General features: G+C 52.8%; 1 protein-coding gene across 1 annotated transcript; it reads right to left on the bottom strand.

The window, feature by feature from the left end:
• Positions 1 to 2058: 2058 nt before the first annotated feature.
• On the bottom strand, positions 2059 to 14671 carry CHGA (chromogranin A). Its single transcript, XM_064292897.1, has 6 exons — positions 11671 to 14671; positions 10846 to 10914; positions 8352 to 8450; positions 6121 to 6561; positions 4951 to 5420; positions 2059 to 2631 (listed from the first exon to the last, which is right to left on the bottom strand). The coding sequence occupies exons 1-6, from the start codon at positions 11804 to 11806 to the stop codon at positions 2548 to 2550; spliced, it is 1299 nt and encodes a 432-aa protein (XP_064148967.1). The 5' UTR covers positions 11807 to 14671; the 3' UTR covers positions 2059 to 2547.
• Positions 14672 to 23217: the final 8546 nt, after the last annotated feature.

The raw sequence follows: 23217 nt of genomic DNA, 5'->3' as shown, positions 1-23217 counted from the left end.
TTTAACTGGGGTCACGAGTAACGTCTACCAGAATCCCCAGCTGGCTTGTACTTAATTTGCATGTGTGTGTATATGTGTATACACACGTATACATATGTATACACATATATATGAATATATATGCTATATATAGAATCAATGGCTCTGTACAAACCAAGAAGCCCTGTCCACTGGCTCTTGATTTGGCTGCATGTTTGCACCACGTGGTTGTGTCAGGCCATCTCTGGGATGGGTGATTTCAGGGACAAAGTGTCCCATATTCCCTTTGTTTGCTAACTAGTCTTGGTAGATATTTTGGTTTTTAACCATCTAATAGGATATACCACTGCCATCGAGTCGATTCCAACTCATAGAAGAGGATATAGTCAGTGTTATATTTGCTCTGTAACGGGATGGGGGCGGTGGAGTGCAAAACTGAAACGTGTAAAGAGAGAAGCACCTTCTGTGACCAGCCCCCTAAGGGTGCCCCTCTGTCTTCAGGGAGAGGGCGTCACTCCAGTGGGTAGCCCCCCGGCCTCATCAGAAGGCCCAGGCTTGCCGAGAGCCCTCAGCCAGGAGATTGGTGCCATCATCATAGCGTTGTCCTGGGCTGTGCTGGCTGCCCCTCAGAGGTAACTATTATCCCCATTTTATAGATGAGGAAACTGGGGCTCAAGAGGCCCAGAAGCACTTGCCCGAGCTAGTTAAAGGCTGGGCTGGGGACTCAAACCCCAGCCTCATTTCAAAATCCACCTTCTCATTGCGGAACCTTGCCTGCTCAGGCTTACCACACGGCCGTACCCTCGGGAATTTAGTTCCCAAATCCCAGCCACACTGAACAATGTGGCTGGTCCCTGAAGAGGGCAGTGATAGCCCTGACACCAGTGCTGGCCCCCTTACAGGCCTCTGCCCACTGTGCCAGTCCTTGTCCCCAGCAGGAAGGTATCAGATGTGCAGCCCACTCTGGCCGCCCCGAAGACTGGGGCTACTCCCTGTATATCCCAGGCTTGCTGCGGTAGAGGATGACCGCACCTGCTTGCTCTTGTTTGAGAAATGCAGGCCAAGTATCTCAGCCCCCAGGCTGCCACCAGGGAGGTCCATGCCAAGGCAACCAGCCAGTCTGGCTGAGCCAAGCTGGAGCTCAGCCGCCGCCACCTCTTCCTTGGAGCAAGTGACTGGAGGTGGCTGGAGGAGGAAAGAGGCCCAGGCTGCAACGGGACAGGCTTGGAGCATGGGCCTGTGCTCCCTCCGTTGAACATCTGTTGCTTTGACCGTTGAAGCATCCAACTCCCTGCAGTGGGCAGTGGGCTTCTTGACCAGGGCCTGTCCAGCCATCTCTGTGTGCCTCTCATAAATGTGTGGAGAACGAGTGATTGGCCCTAATGATCCGCCGGTCACAGTGGTACAGTGCACCTGCCTGGTCCATCTTATGGCTTGATGCTGCGCAGTCCCCGTCACTAAGTCTCATGAGCATCACCCCTGTCTGTGACTTCGATGAGTCATTTCATCTTTCGGAACCTCAGTTGTCTTCCTCAAAAAGCGGACTGAGATCTCCCAAGCTCTAGCGAGCCATTAAATGTGTAAAAACTTCAGACGCCCTAAGTCCTAAGCACATGTCAGAGGTCAGGTCAGAGGTTATGGCAGATTCATGCCAAGAGGGGCCCACATCTCAGAGCCCCAATCTGGAAGCCCGAAGCTGGTCCAGTGGCTGCGGCCTTGGTGACAGGCACTGTCCTGGAGCAGTCAGGACCTCTACCCAAAAGCAGAAAGTGTTTCTGAAACCAGCCCTGGTTCTGCATGGCCCAGCCGAGATAGGCTGGGCTGTGGGGCGGAGAAAGGGCAGTGGGGGGGCCTGAACCAAGGGCTTTGCATGTGATATTTAACCCCCGCACACTACCTGTGAGACAGGTGTCAGCATTCCCGTTTTATAGATGAGGAAACTGAGGTGCAGAGTCACTTGCCTGAGATCCTGCAGCTAGGAAGTGGCCCAGAAAGAGTCACCCCCGGGGTACTGAACCTACCCATCCCTGTTCTTCTGGCCAAATCCAGCCCAGCCCACTCCAGGTCAGGAGGGGGAAAACTTCCAACTCACAGCAACCGCATGTACAACAGAACAAAACACTGCCTGGTCCTGCACCGTCCTCAAAATTGTTGCTACGTTTGAACAGGAAAAGCTCAAAGAAACCAGAAACAGCCCAGAGCAGATTTATTTTTCTTAGATAAATTTTGCACAGAACGTATTACAGTCAGGAGTTTCTCAGCTTTCATCAAAAGGTCAGCGTTATTGCAGTTGTATTCAGTGGATCTGATGGTGGGGAAGGGAAACTTGTAGAAAGCTGCCTGTGTCCAGAGAGAATCATCAGTGTTTAAAGTTGTGGGAGGGCCGCCCTGCCGAGGAGCAGGGGCCGAGAGCGGGAGGGAGAGCAGAGTGGGGCAACAGGGTGGCCCAGGCTTGGCCTCCCTAGTGGAAGCAGCGCCCGGGCTGTCTGGCCAAGACCTGCAGAGGGGACAGCAAAGCCAGGACCACGGAGTGCCTCAAGGCCCTGGCCAGCTCTGCCAGCCGGCGCCTCAGCCCCGCCGCAGCGCCTGCAGCTGGTGGGCCACTTTCTCCAGCTCCGCCTCGATGGCCGACAGGCTCTCCAGCTCCTGGTCCTAGGAGAGGATATTGGGGTCACACAGGGGCTGGCCCAGGGAGAGCGCCAGCGACAGCCAGACTGGCTTGGCTGCTGATTAGCTGTGTGACCTCAGACAGGTGGTTTTGCCTCTTTGAGCCTCAGTGGACTCATCCATCCCACAATGACAATGATGCCACCCTGCTGGGCTGCTCTGAGGTTTTGGTGGAGCAGGGAGCCCATACCCCACATTGCCCCAGGTGGCCTCTCATCCAGGCCCCACCTCCTCCTAAGTGACCCCAGACAGGTGGGAGTCTGTTCTCTCTCAGGACCCAAAGAAAGCCAGGCCCTCAGGTGCCCTTCAGAGCCCCCCTACCCTGAACCCAGCCCAGACTGTGGATGATGGCTCCCATTGGGAGACCGGGCCTGGGCTTCTGGATCTTTCTCTGTACGCCTTGCCTACCTGCGGGGGCTGTGGGGTCTATGGTGCAGGCTCTATGGTGTGAGAGCTCCCCTCTACCACCTGGCCCTGGGCCGGGATCCTTGGTCCTGATCCTGGGGACCCTGAGCTCTGGTGCCAGGGTGGTTCAGGGAAGTAGGGGCCCTTCTGTGAGCCTGCTCTGTGCCCCAGGAAGCTTCCAGTGCCCCTGCCCCAGAGCCGGGACTCACCCCCACAAGAGCACACCTTCTGACTGGGAGCAGGGGCCCAGGGAGGCCGCCTCCGGGCCTTGGCCTGAGAGGGTTCATCTTCCAAGGTCCCTGCCGGATACCAGGCTGGTGAGGGCGCCCCTGCCCGAGGGCGGCACTCACAGCCCCACCCCGAGGCCCAGACACTGAGGATGGCTGGCTGCGTGGAAATCGGGGGCCCTCAAGCCCTCCTTGAGCAGCCCCTGGCGACGTGAGTTCTGTGACGCTGGGGACATTTCTAAGAAGACCCTTGGGCAGTGTGGAGGAACCCCCCAACCCTGTGCACCGACTCTGGGGCCCCGCACATCTCCACCCTGCTCCCCAGGGCTTCCTCAGCTGTGGGGAAGGGAGCTGGCAGGCATCCCTGGGCAGCTCGCTCTCTCTAGCTGCTGAGGGGCAGGTGGTGCACAAAGGCACCCAGCCTTGTTCTGGGGCCAAGAGCTGGGGGCGAGGGCTGAGCTGCTGTTCCCTGTAGCCCCTTCCTCTCACTCTGCAGGGGACATCTGGCGATACCCTCCCCGGCTCCAGCTCCCAAGATGGAGCCTCCTTCCTCTGAGGCTGACAACAAGGCCCCAGGCCCAGAGAGAGGGCCAGGGGCCCGAAGAAAGGTGGGCAGAGGAGAATCATGGGTCAGGGGCTGTGCAGGTGCCAGCCCCTCATAGGGCCCTGATCTGCCTGGGTATTGAGCCTTGGACAGGTGTCCCTGAGCCCACCTCGAGCTCCAGGGTGGTATCTCTGCCTACCAGGGAATCCAGGTCTCACTCCACCCTCCTATGGGGCTACATCCATGCACCCCATTGAGCTGCCCACGACGCTCTGAGTATGGCCACGTTTCTAGAACTTCTGTGCCCTAATCATGATCATGTGATGAGAGGGGAACCCTTTACCCCCCTTTCACAAATGGTGGAACCCATGAGGCTCAGAGAAGGGCAGTGACCCTCCCAAGGTCACACAGCTAGGGCAGAACCCAGGTCTCCTGGTGCACGTCTGTGCCTGCCTAGCCTGAGCATCAGGCTGGCCCTGCCCCGGCCCCTTGGCCATCGTGGCCAGGACGCAGGGCCTAACCCAGGAGGAGGCTGTGCCTGGGCTGCATCGGGTCCAGGCATGATCCAGACAACCACAAGGCCTTCCCAGGGCACAAGCTGTCTCTTAGTGCCCCTCCCATGCCCACCCAACTCTGGGGGCCACTGGTCCCCCCAGGCTGGTCCCTGCCGGATCCCTTTGTTGTCAAACTCCCCCACCTCAAGCATCAGGCTCCACCCATCACACCTATCTCCTGCTCACTAGCTTGTTCAGGTTCCCCATTCTTTCAGGACAAAGCCCACCCCTGGTGTCTCTGGGAATTGGCTCAGCTTACTCCCTCTCCAGCTCTTTTACACGTGGATCTGGTCTCCCAGCCACTCATGGCACCTGCCTCCCAGCTCTGCGGGTGCCCATGGTGAGCAGAGGTTCTCCTGCTCTGTCTTCTGCCCCCTACTTCGGGCTCCCTGCCTGCCACTCCCTCTCCTGCCCTCCTGAGCTATGGCTGAACCCAGGCTCTTTGGTGAGTCTCCGGAGAGCCCCCAGCCCGATCACCTCTCCAGTCCCAGAGCTCCAAGGGGGCGGTGTCCCCTCAGTGGGCCAGAGGTGCGCACTCCGCGGCTGGCCTAGGGCTTGCTCCGCCCGTACCAACCTCTGCTCTGCGGTTGGCACTGCCTTCCTCCTCCTTCTTCTCCTCCGGGTAGCCACGGCCTGGGAGGGGCAGGCCTGCCTCGATGCTGTCCTCCCGGGAGGTCGGCCGCCAGCCTCGTCGAAGCTGCGGCCCAGGGCCCCCGAAGCCATAGGACCGGGCCCGGAAGGAGAGCTTCATGGAGCGGTCGGGGTCGTCGTCCTGCGCGTCATCCCCGACCAGCCGCTTCTCGGCCGTCAGCTCCTTGGCCAGCTGGTCCATCTTGCTCCATCGCTTGGCGTCCTCCCACTCCTTGGAGAGGCTCTCCTCCTCCTGCTCCAGCCCCCTGCTCTTCCCGCCCCGGAAAAGGCCTTCGGGGGGCCCCGCCATCTCCTCCTCCTCAGAGGACTCCTGCTCCTCCTTCCCCTCAGGTGGCTGAGCCTCCTCAGCCCTGGTCTTCCCGGCTCCCTCCACAGCCAGGGCCTCAGACCGACCTGGAGCTGGGGGTGGACAAGAGCAGGACAATGAGGGAGGGACCGCCACCTTCCCTAGTCCCTGCCACTCCCTGAGGGCCTCTGCCACTGCCACCACTGGGGTCAAGGACCCCAAGTTCTCAGAGCCAGCCCAGCCTCTCCCCAGCAAATCCCACTGGGGAGGAAAAGCCCTCTTTCTCCTTTCTTTGTGAGAGCCTCTCAAAGCTCCATTTTTGGGGTGGGCTGGCCAGAGCCTGCCTCTGCCTTTAGCTCCCCCACCCCAAAGCTCTGACCCACACGGGTCACCAGGAAGCGGGGAGGACAAGGCCCTCATGAGGAGCCAAGGTCTCCCCAAAACTCTGGTTGAAGCCTGCTCCCACTTGCCAGGCTGTCCCTTTGTCCCTGAAACCCACCCACGCACCCTGCAGAACCCCCCTTGCCCCCTGGGTGCCATCTGGAGCTACGTGAAGTAGTGGGAGGTGCATGATTTTAGAGTCGGATAGACCTGGGTTGGATGGAATCTCAGCTTTTACTACAAATTAGTTGTGTGACCTTGGGCAAATTACTTAACCTCTCTGAGCCTCCATTTCCCATCTGGAAAATGGAGTTAATACCTACCTTTCAGGGCTATTGTGAAAGTGGGATGAGATTACAGATGAGGTCCCTCCCACCACCTGCCCCCTCTCCCTGACACACTTGAGGGCTCAACAGCCATACGTACCGTCACCCCTCCGGGTCTCCTTGTAGCTGAGGTTTGGGTGGGGGTTCAGTGCCGAAGTGGGGCCTTCTTCCTCGGAGACAGCCTTCTCTCCAGCCTCTACCTCCTCTTCCACCTCCTCTTCCTCCTCCTCCTCTCTCTTTGCCTGCTGCCCTTGCCCTGCACCCAGGCCCTTCTCTCTGTCCACCAGACCCTGTGGGGGACTCTCAGTGTCCGCCACAGCCTGTGGGTCAAGGTGCTTCTGGTCAGGGAGGCTGGCTGGGGGGAGGGTGTTTGTGGCCTCCTCCTCCCCAGGGGCCTGGTGGATCTCCATCTCGGACCCCTGCCCAGGTGCCAGGGATGCCTGGAGTCTGGCTTCCCCTGCGGCTGCACCACGATCCTCTGCCTCTTTAGAATCTCCTCTTTTCTCCACAGCATCCTTGGAGGACGCCTCTCCCGTCTCCTCTGCAGAACCAACAGGAGCATAGTCAGTCCCTGGGGAGAGGGCTGCACCTGGGGCTCCCCAGAGGCCAATTTCAGATCTAAGACATCGCAACATCACTTCCCACCAAGCCCAGCTCAAAAGACCCATGCCAGAATTAGGGTTACCCCCTCCAAGCCTAGGCTTGACCTGAGCACAATTAGATTGTGTTTCTTTCTTGTAATTCTCCCTCTTAAGACAGAATGGGTTCAAAATAGACCTTGTGGATGGCCCCAGCAGAGAGCCCTGGACTGGAAATGAAGACATCTGCTGAATTGCTGGGTGATCTTGGGTAAGTTCCTTCACCTCTCTGTGTCAGAGGGCACCATCACTGCAACTTCGCTCTGTACCCAACCTCCCTTCCACGCGGGGCTGCCCTGCCTTCAGCGTGCTGGGAAAGCGCTCAGCTCCCCAGTATTTGGAGAGCTTCATTAAAAGGTATTTTCTTAATGGACACTGGTGATGGCTGCACTTGATTAATGTAATTGGTATCACTGAATCATACATGCAAAAAAATGCATTATACATATTTTTTACAACAATTAAAAATATATCTATATTTTCTTGGGGCTGCCCTAAAAACAGATCCTAACTAATAAAAGTCCCTCCCATCCCTTCAATGATTTTCATTTAACTAACAACGCACTACCAAGAAGAGTCCATCATTGGGGTGTCACTAAGACTTCAGGGGAAAGGTGCTCCCATTCCTATTTTACGGAAACTCAAACTGATTCCCAGAAAGGTAAGGTGGCTTTTCATACTCATGCAGTCTGCAGGCCTCAGAGGTTAGCCTTGAACCACAGCCTCCGAATGCAATGTTCAGGGCGCTCACACATGGCTGCCTCCCCGTTAAACTTCCAGGCACATCCACAAACTACACTGCACCTCTCCTGCAGCCCATGGAAGCCTCGTCATCCACCCAGACGTGCGTGTCCTTGGAGCCAGGGTGTACCCCAGCGGCCACGTCAGTGACAGTGCCGGCCAGTGAAGGGCATCTCGGCCACGCCTGCCTGTGTCCCCTCTCAGCCACAGCCATTAGGAGACCACTGAGCTCGGGGCTCCTGGAAACTGGCCTTCCCCACCCCCTTCCACATGCAGAGGGTGCGCCCTACGGGGCAGTTTGTGGTCATTTCCAGACAGGGAGGATGGATGACAGCATCACGGTGCCCTAGCTTGTGATCTCTTTGACCCCAAAAAGCTCTTTGGTTTCAGGAAAGATGATCCAGGTTCATGTAATATTTCAAACCTACCCCTCTGGGACCCTCTTGCGCCTTGGCTATTCTAAAACCCAAAAACCAAACCGGTTGCTGTCAAGTTGATTTCGACTCATGGTGACCCCATGTGTTAAAAAAAAAAAAAAAAAAAAAAATTTTTTTTTTTTTTTTTTTTTCATGTGTTAGGCACCTCAAATCCCAGGAGGTCAGGCATGGGGGGCAGGCGTGCTCTGCTTCAGTGGCCACTGGGAAGACCCGGAGCTGGAGCTGCCTGCCTGCCAAGTCAGAGACTTCCTGCTCCAGAGTGGTCAGCGGATGAGACAGACCCTGACTCAAATCCGTTTTGCAGCTCACCACCAGCCATGGAATCTTCAGCTAGGTAGTTAACCTCTCTGGGCCTCAGTTTCCCCATTTGTAAAGGGAAGAAGATGCTATCCACCTTACAGGGCCTAAAGGAGGGGCTCCTGGCTCTTAGGAATACTTGGTCCATCATAACTACTGTAATTGTTCTCACCACCCCCATCCCTGCCCAGCCTCTGGCCAGGCTGGCTGACACTGACCCTTCAGTTCGACCTTGTCACTCTGGTTCTCAAGAACCTCTGAGAGTTCATCCTCAAAATTGCTGTGCTTCGTCTGCTGATGTGCCCTCTCCTTGGCACCTGTATGAGAAAAGGAGAAAAAAATCCCATCTGGGCAGGGCGTATCTAAGAGTGTGAGGGCCTCAGTTTCTTCATCTGTAAACTGGGCACATAGTGTTCCAGGGACCAGACTGCAGGCGCCAGAGCTTGGGGAGGGGTGAAGCTTGGGCGCCTCTACCCCCTCCCAGCTGGGGCCCATCAGGTGACCACCCACCTCTCCAGATTCTCACCTAGAAAACAAGAGCAAGCCCTCCTGATCCATAGACCAACAAAGGCTCAAATGGAGCTGAGGGTCCCAGGGGCAGGAGTGGGGAGTGGACGGCTCCTTAGGACCTGGTTGGTAGCTCAGGGGACTTGGACTCTGCAGTGGAAGGTCACGGTGACTGCTTGTCCCCTCATGGGGGCTCTTGACTCAGGCCATCCTTGCTCCCTGCATCCCATGAGTCCAGGCTCCAGGGAGAAGGCCAAGCACTGCAGCTGCATTCAAGCACAGGGTTGGCCCCTGCTGCCAGGACCCAGAGTCCCCTCTGCCTGCACCCAGCCCCAGGCTGCTGTGGCCTCCCCTGGCTGTTCCCACACCTGTGCTTCGTGCCTGATGATGACCCCTCAGCCAGGCCAGCCCTGCAGCTGGGGAAGATTGCCCCCCATAGTGGCAGCTTCCAGGGTGGCCAGAGGAGCCTGACCGATGGCTGTGTACCAAGCAGACCTGGGTGAAGTGCCCTTGGACAGCTTGGGCTCTGCACGATGTAATCACTCCTCTACGAAACAAGGCAGTGCTGTGCTGCTGCCCAGTAAGTGCCATGATACAGATGTGCAGAGAGCATTATGGGAGCAGATGGTAGACAGATGGATGGATAGACATCCTCTTTGAACAGAAAACAATCACATATATGTATAGTGTATATGGAGTTCCTAAGTGGTGCAAATGGTTAGCATGCACAACTGCTAACCAAAAGGTTGGAGGTTCGAGTCCACCCAGCGGCACCTCAGAAGAAAGGCCTGGTGATGTACTAAAAAAAAAGTCCAGCCATTGAAAACCCCATGGAGCGCAGTTCTACTCTGACCCACGTGGGGTTGCCATCAGTCAGAGTTGACTGCATGGCAGCTCGTTTAGACTGTGCATTGCTTACGCTGGATGCACACATGGCTGTGTGTGTGCCGAAGATGTTTCAGGATGCGCGTTCCCCTCTAACAGTCTCTGTTGACATTATATTTAATTATTTAAATGTCATAAGTTAGTCATTTAATTTTAAAATTACTAGATTGGAATAAAGTATTTCAGGTTTAGTAAAGACAGCAACACCATGGTTTAAGGATGATAAATGAATAACATGAGTCATAAAAAGCCGCAGCTCTGCCCAGCACCTACTGTGTGCCAGGCACCCATTCCATCCTCTCAACAAGTGCAGGAGGTGGACACTAGCCTCCCAAGCTGACTGGTGAGTGAAAGAACAGTACGTGAACTTGGGAAGGGCCCTGGGGTCCCTGCTGCTGTGATGACTGGTGCTTACCTCCTCCCAAATCTCTCTCCTTTCTCACACATGGCATGGCCTGCCCCAAAGGCCTCAGAGTGGGGGCCTCTGGGCCTGGAGCAGCCTTCATGCCCCCACTCCACCCAGACATAGCCCAGCCCTGATTTGGTTTGGAAGCAGATGTGGATTCATGCTGGAGGGCTCACTCTCAGGGGGACACCTAGGGTGCCGATGTCTCTGCCCTCAGGTAAATGGTACTTTTCACTGCGAGGCAGCCAGGGCCCATGCAGGGCCAGAACCCAGCCTCCAGGGCATGGCTCTGTGCCTTACATCACCCAGGAATGAGTCTGGTGCTGAGCAGAATGGCTCAGTGTGTATGATGACATCAGCCTAACCCTCCATTCCAGGCTCTGCTTGAATATGCTCAGAGATGGGGTGCTCACTACCTCCCATAGTCACTCCATTCTCGATAGCATCAGTGGGGTTTTTCCAGTTTCTTAGAAAAAAGCATACCTTACCCTGAAGCACTGAAAGTCTGGCGTGGATTTGGGTAACCAAGACCCTGCCTCCCCCACCTCTCTTTTGAGCAGATGAAGCTCACAAGGCAACGGGTCCCCTCCTGGAGATCAATTTTCGTTTTCAGTTAACAGAGGGCAGGGGATCTTTTCTGCAGTCCAGTGTTGAAAGTGCCACAGTGAAATGGCTTAAACTACAGAGTCTGCGGGGCACTAGGAGAGCTGCTTTTGGTCTTGGTGTGTCCCTCACTCACTGTGTGACCTTAGACAAGTCACCCAGCCTCTCTGAGCCTTGATCTCTTTATCAATAACAGACTGGATTGAGTGGCACGGCACGGAGGCCCCCCACCTTTCCATTCTATAATAGGAAAAGTGAGACTGGAGAGAGAACCTCCACTCTCAGATCTCTGCGGAATGGCTGGAAAATACCTTGGAGAGCGAGGTCTTGGAGCTCCTTCAGTAAATTCTGGTGTCGCAGGATAGAGAGGATCCGCTCATCTGCAGGAAGAGGGTCGTTATGGGTGGTTTCCGGAGAACAGCCCAAAAAGAGATTGCAATCAATATTTTCAGCTGAGCACAAGGAATTTATCCTGGAAACTCAAAACCAGGGTGGAAGCAGCCGGGTTGGTCTTGAGATAACAAGACCACCTTCCCTCTAAGGTGTTGGCTTTCCACTGTCCCAGCACCCAGGCCTCAGCTGAAGGTGGCAGCCCCTGAGGATAAGGTGGTGTCTCTAAGCCCAACACACTTTCCCACCTCCGTGCCTTTGCTCATGCTGTTCCTGCCACCTGGAGCACCCTTCCTGATGGATTTCCAAGTATTCTTTTAAAGCCCAACCCAATTGCTATTGGCTCCACCTACGCAGTGGCTTCTCCTGCCCCCCATGACATTGATTTATTCATCACATATCTACAGGGTGTCCACCAGGTGCCAGAGACTATTCGGGGATACAGCACACACAGTCCTTGTCTTCAGGGAGCTCACGCTCTGGTGGGCTTGCTGTTCCAGCCCTGGTTTCATTCTGCCCAAAATTCTAGTTATTTGTGTTGTCTCTGTCCCCTCTGCAGGCCTGTAAGCTCCAGGAGCACAGGGGCTGTGGCTCCTTTATCTCCCTGTACCTTCTCAGGCCCCAGCACAGTGTCTGGTCAGTGACTGATGAATTAAATCACTGAATCCCATCAAAAGCCACACACCCCTCTCCTAGCCTCCCGGTCCAGCAGGCAGCATTCCTTATCCCCAACCTCTGGCCCATACCTCCTCGGAGGGTCTCAAAACACTCCTGACTGACAGGCATGGGGCTGGGCTTGGAGACTGTGTCAGAGATGACCTCGACGATGCACTTCATCACCTGGGAAGAGAATAGATGGTGAGTTGGGACTGGTTTGGGCATTGGGCTCAGCCTCCAAAGGCCCTGGGCCAGATTTATAAGAACAAGACGTTGGCTCTTATCTTCAGGAGTCCATGGATGCCTGGATCAGGGGCACAGCTCTGCCTCCTTAGTCGGACCATAATAGCAATGATAACAGCAACCCCCTAGATGGTGCATACCATGTGCTGGGCACTCCAATAGCAGCGGCAGCAGGTGGCTTTTAAGGCTGATCATGGTGGAGGTGGGATGGAGGGTGGGGACCTGGTATCTTCTCATCCCCAAGTAATGTTTGCCTAAAGATGGGGAAGCTGCCCTTAGGTATTAGAGGAAGGTCTTGCAAAACTGTTTTAATCTTGCAGATGCTCAAACACCAGCTCCTCCAGGAAGCCCTCCTGGACTGCCCAGATGAGAACAAAGATCTTCTCTGGCTCTGCTCTGTCTGGGAAAAGGACTTAGGTCCCTGGCTCCTAACACCCATGGTGCTGTCACATGCAGCGAGTGACAGCCTCAGTCTGGCTCCGTATTCACCTGTGCAGTGAGTACCCTGGCTGGATGTGGGGCACACATCACCTACATCTGGGTGCCTGCCCCAGGTCAACAGCAGTTATATCTCTGAAAATCTTGTGAGGCCTAGCAAGGGGCTGTGGGAAATTAGGCATTTAGTAAATGGGTGGTCTTCAATGATGGTACCAGCTATAGTGTGCTATCCTAGCTGTATGATCTTGGGCAAATGACTTAAGCTGTCTGAGCCTCAGTTTCCTCATCTGTAAAATGGGAATGAGGCTCCCCACCCATCTGCCCTCCCAGGTGATGAGGCACAGACGGGTCAGCACTCTGAGGTGTTGCACACACTCGGGGAGGGAGTCACAACTCCTGATCCATTTCAGCAGCCTCCTAGAGCCAGAGGAGGAGCAGAAGGAGTCAGACATGCATCAGGCAGCGCTAGTGGGGAGTGAGGGGGTGGCAGCCCATGTCTACAGGGTGCCAAGGCAACCAGTCCCGGGATTCAGGATGGCAAACTGGCAAACGGGCTCTATGATGTGTGCAGTCACATCCTCAGATGGGACATTCGGGTCTTAACCAGCGGCTCTGTACCCCTGACCCCAGACTGCTGGATGTACGCAGTGACCACGGGGTCTCCCTGAAGGAAGCTGGCAAGCAGAGTCCTGCAGCCTGTACCATGTATCTTCCTGCAGCCCCAGACCCTGCACTGGGAACATCAGATAACCAACGGTTCATGACGGCAGCTTCCGGGAGAGAGGGATGGATGGACAGAGAGATCAAGAAGGAAATGCCCAGAAATAACAGTGCCCACTTACTGAGGACCTACTGCGTGCTGGGCACTTCAATTCCTACTCCTCACAACTCTCCTCAAGGGAAATGTTATTACAACTGGAAAAAGTGGAAGCTCTGAGAAGTTAAGGAATTTTTCCAAGGCTGCACAGCTAGAATTAATGGTAGAGGTTTAAATTGAGGTCTGTCTGCAACTAGAAAAGTAGAAGATATGAATAAGCACACTGAAGTTGGAATCTCTTTGATACTTTGGGTTTTAACCGTGGTCTCTATGAAATGGAGGCAAACAGCTCCCAGAAGGGCAGGGAATGGAAATTTCTCTGAGCCTCAAGTGGTGTCTGTGAGCACCAGAGAATGGAAAAGAGTCCCAGGTCAGACAAGAGTGAACTCCAAGTATATTGCTGGCCAGAGAACCCCCTGCTAGTGTCTCAGAAGGCCCTTGCCTAGTTACCCCCACCATCAGTCTAACTGTCTGGGACCCCAGGGTGCAGGAGCCATTATCAAGAATGTTTTCACTGTGGCCCTTTGGGGCAGCTGAAGCTTGAGCGCCTGTGGAATGGGAAGCTGTTGCTAGCAGCAGAGCCTTGAGGGCAAGACAACAGCAAAGAGGGAGGCCAGGGTGAGGCACTTGAAGGCATTTCTCACAGGTCTGTGGACACCACATGACAGAGAAGCCGCCCCCACCAGCCCCATGGTGGGCCTAGTGAATTCCTCTTTTGAACACAGTGGACCTAGCACTTTAGCCCACAGGTAAGACACAAACCTCATTGGGCCACACACTCAGCTCAGAGGAAGCTGGGGAAGTCCTCACAGCAGGATAGCAGGGAAATTTAGCAATCTTTGATATCTTCTTTTGCAAGCTGTCCCCAGGCTCAGCAGCCGCAGTGTTGGCTCCTGGCTTTGTGCCAGCCTCACTAGGAATCCACTGGGGCCTCTCACCTCCCATCCCAGGGCATCCTCAGCACCCCATCTTACCTCAGTGTCCCCTTTATTCATCGGGCTGTTCACAGGGAGGGCAATGGCTGGGAAGGAAAAGAGAGAGCTGGGGTCACTCCTCTGCTCCGCGGGGAGCCTAGTCATTCCTGGCCAAGTCATTGGGGGTCCATTCACCCCATGCTACCATGCTACCTCTCAAAGTTGTCCCTACCCAAACGAGTGGCTGTTTGTTTCCACTCCTCGACTGCTGTCCCCAGGGTGGGAGGCCCACAGAGGCTGCACTGAGAAGCCCTACCCCTTCCCTTTGAGAAGGCTCCTGCTTTGGAGGGGGTGTGGGAGCCAAAGGCAATGGCTATGAAAACAAAGCTGGGGTGGAGAGAGGGCGTAGGGAGACGGGGAGAGACTCAGAGATCGGGGAAGAGGAGAGATGGGGGAAAGAGATGGAGGAGGGGGGATTGTGAGAGCCGATGTGGAAAGGTAGAAGACAAGGGCAGGAAGACGGGAGAGGGAGGCTGGAAGAGGGAGAGAAGGCAGAGGGGGAGAAAGCAGCAGCCCTCCCATCTCCCCCCAGTGACCTTGGTCGGCCACGGATGGCCCGGAGCTGGCGCTGGCCTAATGCAGCGGAGGCGCTGAGCCCAGAGAGCGGGTGGGAGCGCGAGGGGACCCTGCCCCCCGGGGTCGGGGGTCGGGGCCCAGGAGTCAGGTCTACAGTCCGGACTGAGGTCACATTGCTTGGCCAGACGGGAGACCGAGGCGCTGTCCGCGGTGCTGAAATCCCGGCGCGCCCGAGGGGAGGCAAGGAGGGGCGCGCGGCGCTGCAAGGCGCCCTGGACCTCAGGCCGGGCAGGGGCGGGCAGGGGCTCCCCAGTCCCTTCTCCCTAAGCCCCCCGCGCTCGCTCACCTTGCCCGGCGCAAAGCAGAAGCGCCAGGACAGCGGCGGAGCGCATGGCGAACCCGGGGTGCCAAGGAGCTGGCGTTCTGTAGCTGGGCTCCCGGGTGAGGGGCGGCTGCAGTGGGGGCTGCGGCGGGCTGGCGGCGGCGCTGGCTCAGGGATGGGGTCGCAGCGTCTCTGCGTCCGTCTGTCGGCCCGTCTACTAGTCTCTCTTCACCAGGCTGGAGTACTGCCGCAGCAGCGTCCTCGCGCCCCGTTTATATAGCCTCGACCCCGGAAATGACGTCAGCGGGGCCTCCCCCTGCCCCCCCCTTCCCCACCTCCGGGGGTCTGGTAGTCGCCCTCACTACCCTCAGCTTTACCCTTTTGTCCCCCGCCCCTTACGGCGTCAGGGGCTGGATGGGAGGCGGGCGTCTGGCTTCCTGGTGGCGCGGGCCGCTGAGCTGACCCTCTGCCCTACGGCGGCTCCACCGAGTGTCCGTGGGCAAGTGATTCTCTCTCGCTGGGCCTGTGTTTCTCCACTGTGCACTGAGAGGTGAACTCGGTCCCTGCCAGCCCTAGCACACCGCGCCGTGCTCCTGCGATTCCCTCTGCTCCGTCGCGCTTCCCCTGGCCTCACAGGCTGGGAGCCTCTCTCACCATTCAAAAGGCTCGTTCAAATATCTCCTGCCAAGATAGACCTCCCAATCCTCTCTCTAAGGGAGGCTTCCCTCTCGAGCAACCCAGTTTTGTGCCTTCACAAATTCTAATCGTATATGCATGTATTTATTTATTTGAATAATATTTACTCGCCACTGTTTACACAGTGCTAAGCTCTACGCCTAGCACAGAGTAAGCGCAACGGTTAACTGCTGAATGTACTGACAGAAAGTTCAGCCCGGTGAGTGAGTGGACCCTGGACTCCGTCCGTGTGCTCTTGGTGACAGGGAACTGCTTCACTAGAAGCTCAAGGCTTTGTTGGACAGCTCTCCTGGGGAAGGGGGAGGAGCAGGGAGCAGTTCTTATTATCAAGCCAAAATAGGAGTCCTTGTAACTTCTACTCACAGCCCTAGTTCAAGCCTTTGGGATCACCTTTTTGCCACTTGCAACTCATGGTGTGTATGAGAACAGTTCTCACCTTTTCTGAGTGTTCCGAGATCCTGGGTGTTTTGTGTGAGGGTCCGTTTCTGGGTTTGTTTCCCTTTGCTCTGGGGCCACCTGATGCTCAGGCCACCTTGCTGCTTTGAGGAGGAGGGGGAGCATATTTGAAATCCTTCACCACCTGACCACAATGTTACAGTAGACCTGGTATCTGGGCAGTGATTTGGCATTGTTGGCCTCATCCAGAGCCCCTCCTTCTTCCTGGTCCCCCATCTGCTGCTGCCATTTCCTACTTCCTGCCTGGTGGTCCAATGGTTAAGCACTGGGCTACTAACCAAAAGGTCAGAGGTTAGAACCCACCCAGCGGCTCTGAGGGAGAAAAGATCTGGCAATCTGCTTCTATAAAGATTACAGCCTAGAAAACCCCATGGGACAGTTTTTCTCTGTCTTACAGGGTTGCTATGAGTTGGAATCAACTCAGTGGTACCCAACAACAACAACAGCCCCATGCCTGTGTCCACTCCTGCCCCCAAATGAGAACCTGGCAGAAACTTAGAAGTGGCTCCATTCATGCCTTCAGTCAGTAATTATTTGTTAAGCATTTACAATAAGCTTAGAACAGCTTAGAGCACCTACTGTGGGTTTAGAACACTTTAGAGTAGCACTCAGCTGTTCTAGGTGCTGAGGACCTAGCAATGATCAAAACAAAGACCTGACCCTCATGGACTTTATATTCTAGAAGGTGAAGACAGACAATAAGTAAAGAAGTGAAATGCCTAGTATATCATATGATGAGAAGTGCACTGGACAAAAATAGAGCAGGGAGGGGGGATGGGTGTGCCGGGGTAGGGATATGTTATACTGTAAATCCTGCGAATGAGGAGGCATTGGCGAATAACAAGGCTCCAGGAATTGATGGAATATCAATTGAGATGTTTCAACAAACAGATGCAGCTCTGGAGGTGCTCACTCGTCTATGCCAAGAAATATGGAAGACAGCTTCCTGGCCAACTGGTTGGAAGAGATCCATATTTATGCCTATTCCCAAGAAAGGTAATCCAACTGAACGTGGAAATTATAGAACAATATCATTAATATCACACGCAAGCAAAATTATGCTGAAGATCATTCAAAAACGGCTGCAGCAGTATATCGACAGGGAACTGCCAGAAATTCAGGCTGGTTTCAGAAGAGGACGTGAAACTGGGAATATCATTGCTGATGTCAGATGGATCCTGGCTGAAAGCAGAGAATACCAGAAGGATGTTTACCTGTGTTTTATTGATTATGCAAAGGCATTTGACTGTGTGGATCATAACAAACTATGGACAACACTGTGAAGAATGGGAATTCCAGAACACTTAATTGTGCTCATGAGGAACCTTTAAATAGATCAAGAGGCAGTTGTTCGGACAGAATAAAGGGATACTGATTGGCTTAAAGTCAGGAAAGGTGTGCGTCAGGGTTGTATTCTTTCGCCATACCTATTTAATCTGTATGCTGAACAAATAATACGAGAAGCTGGACTATATGAGGAAGAACGGGGCATCAAGATTGGAGGAAGACTCATTAACAACCTGCGTTATGCAAATGACACAACCTTGCTTGCTGAAAGTGAAGAGGACTTGAAGCACTTACTAATGAAGATCAAAGACCACAGCCTTCAGTATGGATTACACCTCAACATAAAGAAAACAAAAATCCTCACAACTGGAGCAACATCATGATAAACGGAGAAAAGATTGAAGTTGTCAAGGATTTCATTTTACTTGGACCCACAATCAACAGCCATGGAAGCAGCAGTCAAGAAATCAAACTACACATTGCATTGGGCAAATCTGCTGCAAAGGACCTCTTCAAAGTGTTGAAGAGCAAAGATGTCACCCTGAAGACTAAGGTGCACCTGACCCAAGCCATGGTATTTTCAATCACATCATATGCATATGAAAGCTGGACAATGAATAAGGAAGACCAAAGAAGAGTAGACGCCTTTGAACTGTGGTGTTGGCGAAGAATATTGAATATACCATGGACTGCCAAAGAACGAACAAATCTGTCTTAGAAGAAGTACAACCAGAATGCTCCTTAGAAGCAAGGATGGCGAGACTGCGTCTTACATACTTCGGACATGTTGTCAGGAGGTATCAGTCCCTGGAGAAGGACATCGTGCTTGGCAGAGTACAGGGTCAGCGGAAAAGAGGAAGACCCTCAACGAGGTGGATTGACACAGTGGCTGCAACAATGAGCTCAAGCATAACAACAATTGTAAGGATTGGTCAGGACCGGGCAGTGTCTCATTCTGTTGTGCATAGGGTCGCTATGAGCCGGAACCAACTCGGCAGCACCTAACAACAACAACAACAACCGGGAAGGTGGCGCTTGAGCAGAGACCGGAAGTGGGGAGGGGGTGAGCCAGCTTGTGTCTAGTGAAAGAAGGCTCTAGGTTGAGGGAACACCACCTGTGTGCCTTTGTGTTCAAGGAATAGCAAGGAGATGGTGTGAAAAAGGCCTGGAGAATATAGCTGAACAGTAACACACGTTCCACATAAAAAACTTGGAAAATCCACAAAAATACAGGGAAAAACCACTTCTGCTCCCACCACCCAGAGATAAACATTGATCATTTCAATGTGTGTAACCTGAGTCTTTGTTGAGGCAACATCTTTATGAGGAGGGCAATTTCCAGAGGGATTTCAGCTAAGAACTGTCACTCACTCCTTGCAGCTGAGGGAATACATGCCTCAGGCCCCAAGAGTGGATCTACCACGTAGGGGTATCCTGAGTATGTACAGCATTGGAACATTTACCCAGTTCACAGTACAGTGTCCCACCACAATTTATTGTGTACTGCAATTTATTTAATTAATAAGTAGTTGTTATTTTGTTAATTTATTTGCTGTTATAAAGAGCAATCTTGTACACAAACCTCCAATTATTTCCTTAAATAGTAGGCGAATTCCTAGGTCAAAAGAAATGGGTATTTTTAAGGCACTCAGTACATGTTGCCCAGCTGCCATGCAGAAAGGTGAACCATTTTTTACACGCTGAGAGGGCTCTTTAATGGGAAGTTTCAGAGCCCCTGTCACCCTCCCAGGATCACCAGTTCACCAGGGGGCCTGACAGGAAACCAGGCATAACGAGCCAGCCAAAAAGCCCAAACTAGGCTTTTAAAAGAGACAATGCCAATAACTAGTATTTGCACCATGCTTTATAGTGCTTTGCAGCTGTTCCCTGGTAGAGTCCTTGCAATACCCCAGGGCCTAACTCAGAGTGGGATTTTTGATCTTACTTTGCAAATTTGAAAACTGAGGCTCAGGATGTTAAAGTGAGAGTCCAAGCTGCCAGATAGCAAGTGGATGGTGAAGTTGGACCTAGAGCTTGTTTTGCCCAAATGCCGTGTTTACCTGATCCCCTGACCTCTCACATTCTGTTTCTTCTCCGTGGGCTGCCTCCCAGCTACCACCTCTCCCGATACACAGCCTGATAAACTCTTCCATACCTTGTGAGACTTGAGGTAATTGCTCCCTCCTCCTGGCCTCACACACTTACTTGAGCATTTTTCCCAGAAGGTTGGAATGATTCACTTTTAGATCCTCTGTCCCCTTACACTTTGAGCTCCAGGTTGGGTGTGCATCCTGGCCGTTTGGGGACTTCAGTTCCTTGTATGGTGCTGGGCACAAAGGAAGAAGGAAAAAAGTCACATCTCTCAATCCCCACTTTGAGCGTTGTGCTCAATTAGCTAGGTGAGAATAAACTGCTTAATGAAAGACCCCAGAATACAGTGAAACACAATGGAATCTTATTTCTCTCTCCTAAAAGAGTCAATATACTGATGTTTATGCATTCCATTTCACTTTTGACGATTTCAAATTTTCCTAGATTCATACTTCATACATTCCAGGTTCCGATTATTAATGGATGTTTGCAGGTGTTTCTTCTCATTTTGAGTCTTGCCACATCAGCAAATGAAGGTCCTGAAAGCTTTACTCCATCCACATCATTAAGGTCGACTCCACTTTGAGGAGACAGCTCTTCCCCAGTTGTCTTTTGAGCGCCTTCCAACCTGGGGGGCTCATCTTCCAGCACTATATCAGACAATGTTCCGCTGCTATTCATACGGTTTTCACTGGCTAATGCTGTTCAGAAGCAGACTGCCGGCTCCTTCTTCCTAGTCTGTCTTAGTCTGGAAGCTCAGCTGAAACCTGTCCACCATGAGTGACCCTGCTGGTATCTGAATACCAGCGGCATAGCTTCTAGCATCACAGCAACACGCGAGCCCCCACAGTACGACAAACTGACAGACACGTGCATGTGAAAGCTGGACAATGAATAAGGAAGAGCGAAGAAGAATTGACGCCTTTGAATTGTGTTGGCGAAGAATATTGAATATACCACGGACTGCCAAAAGAACGAACAAAGCTGTCTTAGAAGAAGTACAGCCAGAATGCTCCTTAGTGGCACGGATGGTGAGACTGCGTCTTACATATTTTGGACATGTTGTTAGGAGGGATCAGTCCCTGGAGAAGGACATCATCCTTGGCAAAGTACAGGGTCAGCGGAAAAGAGGAAGACCTCAACGAAGTGGATTGACACAGTGGCTGCAACAATGAGCTCAAGTGTAACAACGATTGTGGGGATGGCTCAGGACCAGGCAGTGTTTCGTTCTGCTGTGCATAGGGTTGCTATGAGTCGGAACCGACTCGATGGCACCTAACAACAACAACAACAAAAGAGTCAAGTAGTGAGTAGTCCAGATGGCTAGGGCAGCTCTTCTATCCTCAACATGCGATTTCCCTCTCTGATCCCAAGGCGGCTGCTCTGGTTACCACTGTTAATAAAAAAGGAAACGGAGGCCCCAAACTGATGGGTTCCCCTGAGTACCTAGGAAATTTCACAAAGGTCTCTGACCACTGTGAAATGCACCCAGAAAGAGATAAACAAGGAGACAGGGAGGAGACACAGTGATAAGGGATCACAAACCCCCTTCTGTGACAAGGTATCTGTTAACTATGAATCCATTTAAAGTCTACTTTGTGCAAAGGACTTAACTTCACCAAAAACTAAATTGGTCTTTGCCCTTGTTTTCTGAGAAGACAATTATAATCCGTCGGAGTTTCCTGAATCATCAAGGTATCTCAGCCAGGTCACAAAGTCCACCTGGCAATCTCAGGAAGGAAAGAAAGCAGGATTACAGTGTGTTAAAGTTGTCGCTGTAAGGTGCCGTGGAGTTAGTTCTGACTCACAGTGACCCTATGTACAACAGAACATAAAGTTAGGCATTTTGTATTTACTCAGAAATGGAACCTTCTGTTTCTCTGAACAGGAGGGTTTCCCTGTGTGAATACAGATCAGCTGCTTGAATAAAGCCTATATGCTTTCATTTCTCTTTTCAGTTACTTTTGGATACCACCATTTCTCAACCATCACAAAGGGGAAAAGAGGTAGAGGGCAAGCAGCTTCCATGGTAAGGTTGCGATACAGAATTTACATGTGACACTGCTTCTTACCCCCCACTCAGCACGCGACACCCCTAGATACAACGGATGCTGGGAAATATAATCTGTACCTGGGCGATGTTGTCTCGGCATGGACATCCATTGGGGATGGTTCTGATTACTAAAGGAAGAGAAGATACTGGGGAACAATGAGCTTTGTCTACTACACCAACCGTGGAGATGAGAACAACTAACATTTGTAGAACATTTACTAAGAGCTTGTCACTGTTCATAGGAGCCATGGTGGCGCAGTGGTGAAGTGCTCAGCTGCTAACTGAAAGGTTGGTGGTTCAAACCCAACAGCCACTCAATGGAAGAAAGATGTGGCAGTTTCCTTCCATAAAGATTACCTCCTTGGAAGGCTTATCGGGCAGTTCTACTCTGTCCTATAGGGTTGCTATGAATTGTATTGACTCAATGGCAATGGGTTCGGTTTGGGGTTTTTTTAGGCACTTTTCTAAGAGTTTAATTACGTTAACTCATTTAACCCTCATCACAATGCTATGAGAGAGGCGTCATTATTGTACTCGTTTACAGATGGAATTCTACAGGAGAATTAAGCCCAAATGCCCTAAGACAGCCATGTATGTAACGAACTAATGTCTCCTAGAATGGTAGTAGTTAGGCACCATCCCTGGGAGAATTGAGAAAATAGTTGCTTAAATAATTTTCTGTGTGTTATGTGGTATGGTACTGTTGATGGGTGCCTTTCAAGGAGCCAAGAACTGGGTTTGGTACTTGTCTTCATTTGTTGCTGTTGTTGGTTGTCATTGTGTCAATTCAGACTCTTGTCCGGGTTCTCCCAAATGCAGACTCTAAGACAAGGATTTGGGACTACAAGCAGCTCATTTGTAGGTGACCCCAGGGAACACAATGCAGGAGTAGAAAGCGAGATAAAGAAAGGAGAAAAGCCGAAGAAGAGTATGTTAATGAGTGAGTCCCTAGGCATGGCAGTGGAGGATTAGGCTTGCTGGGACCTGCTGAGAAACTGCAGAACACACCTCAGAATTGTCCCTCTGAGGGATGAGGAAGAGGGGGGGAGTTACCCCTCAATTTCCTTCCCTCACTGAAGGTTTTTCCTGGAGGTGCTGGCTCCCCAGCACTTCCGGCTGCCTTGTGAAGAGGTCATGCCAACTCCACTGCCATAGAACGCCCTCAGGCAGAGAGTCACAGGAAGCTGTTGTTGTGTGTGGCAACTGTCTACAGGTGACTCCAGGGTGGCCCAAGGGAACATGGGCAGAGCACTGACATCATCTACTACAGGACTTTACACCTGATATTTCTTTTCATTTTTATATTAAACCTGTGGCTGAGTTATCTGCACCTTTGCTTCTCATATGCAGAAGCTGAAGCCCAGAGAGGTGAACTAACTCCCCCAATGCAACACAGCTGGGCAGTGGTGGAGTATGGGCTTGAGGCCAGCAATTCTGTCTTCTGCCACTCCACACTCCCCGTCCCAGGCCGCATGCCCCCTGCTAGCCCAGTGTTGTAACTGGTCTCCATGGACACCCACCACTCAAACCTACTCTCTCCAGACTCTTCCTGGGGTTCTCATTCTCTCAGGACAACTGATATTTTCACATTACGTGAATTGCGGAGAAAGGCTATTTTATTGCTCAACGTCTATGCGTGTAATCTCCATTAAAGCCACTTGGCTTTGCATATGCATCTTCAGAGCAAGTTCCCTAGCCCCCCTTTCCACTCATATCACAGCCCCTGTTGTTGTTGTGAGGTGT

Source organism: Loxodonta africana, chromosome 10 (assembly GCF_030014295.1).
Source record: "Loxodonta africana isolate mLoxAfr1 chromosome 10, mLoxAfr1.hap2, whole genome shotgun sequence".
NCBI classification, from domain to species: domain Eukaryota; kingdom Metazoa; phylum Chordata; class Mammalia; order Proboscidea; family Elephantidae; genus Loxodonta; species Loxodonta africana.
This window is presented reverse-complemented; position numbering and strand designations above follow the sequence as displayed.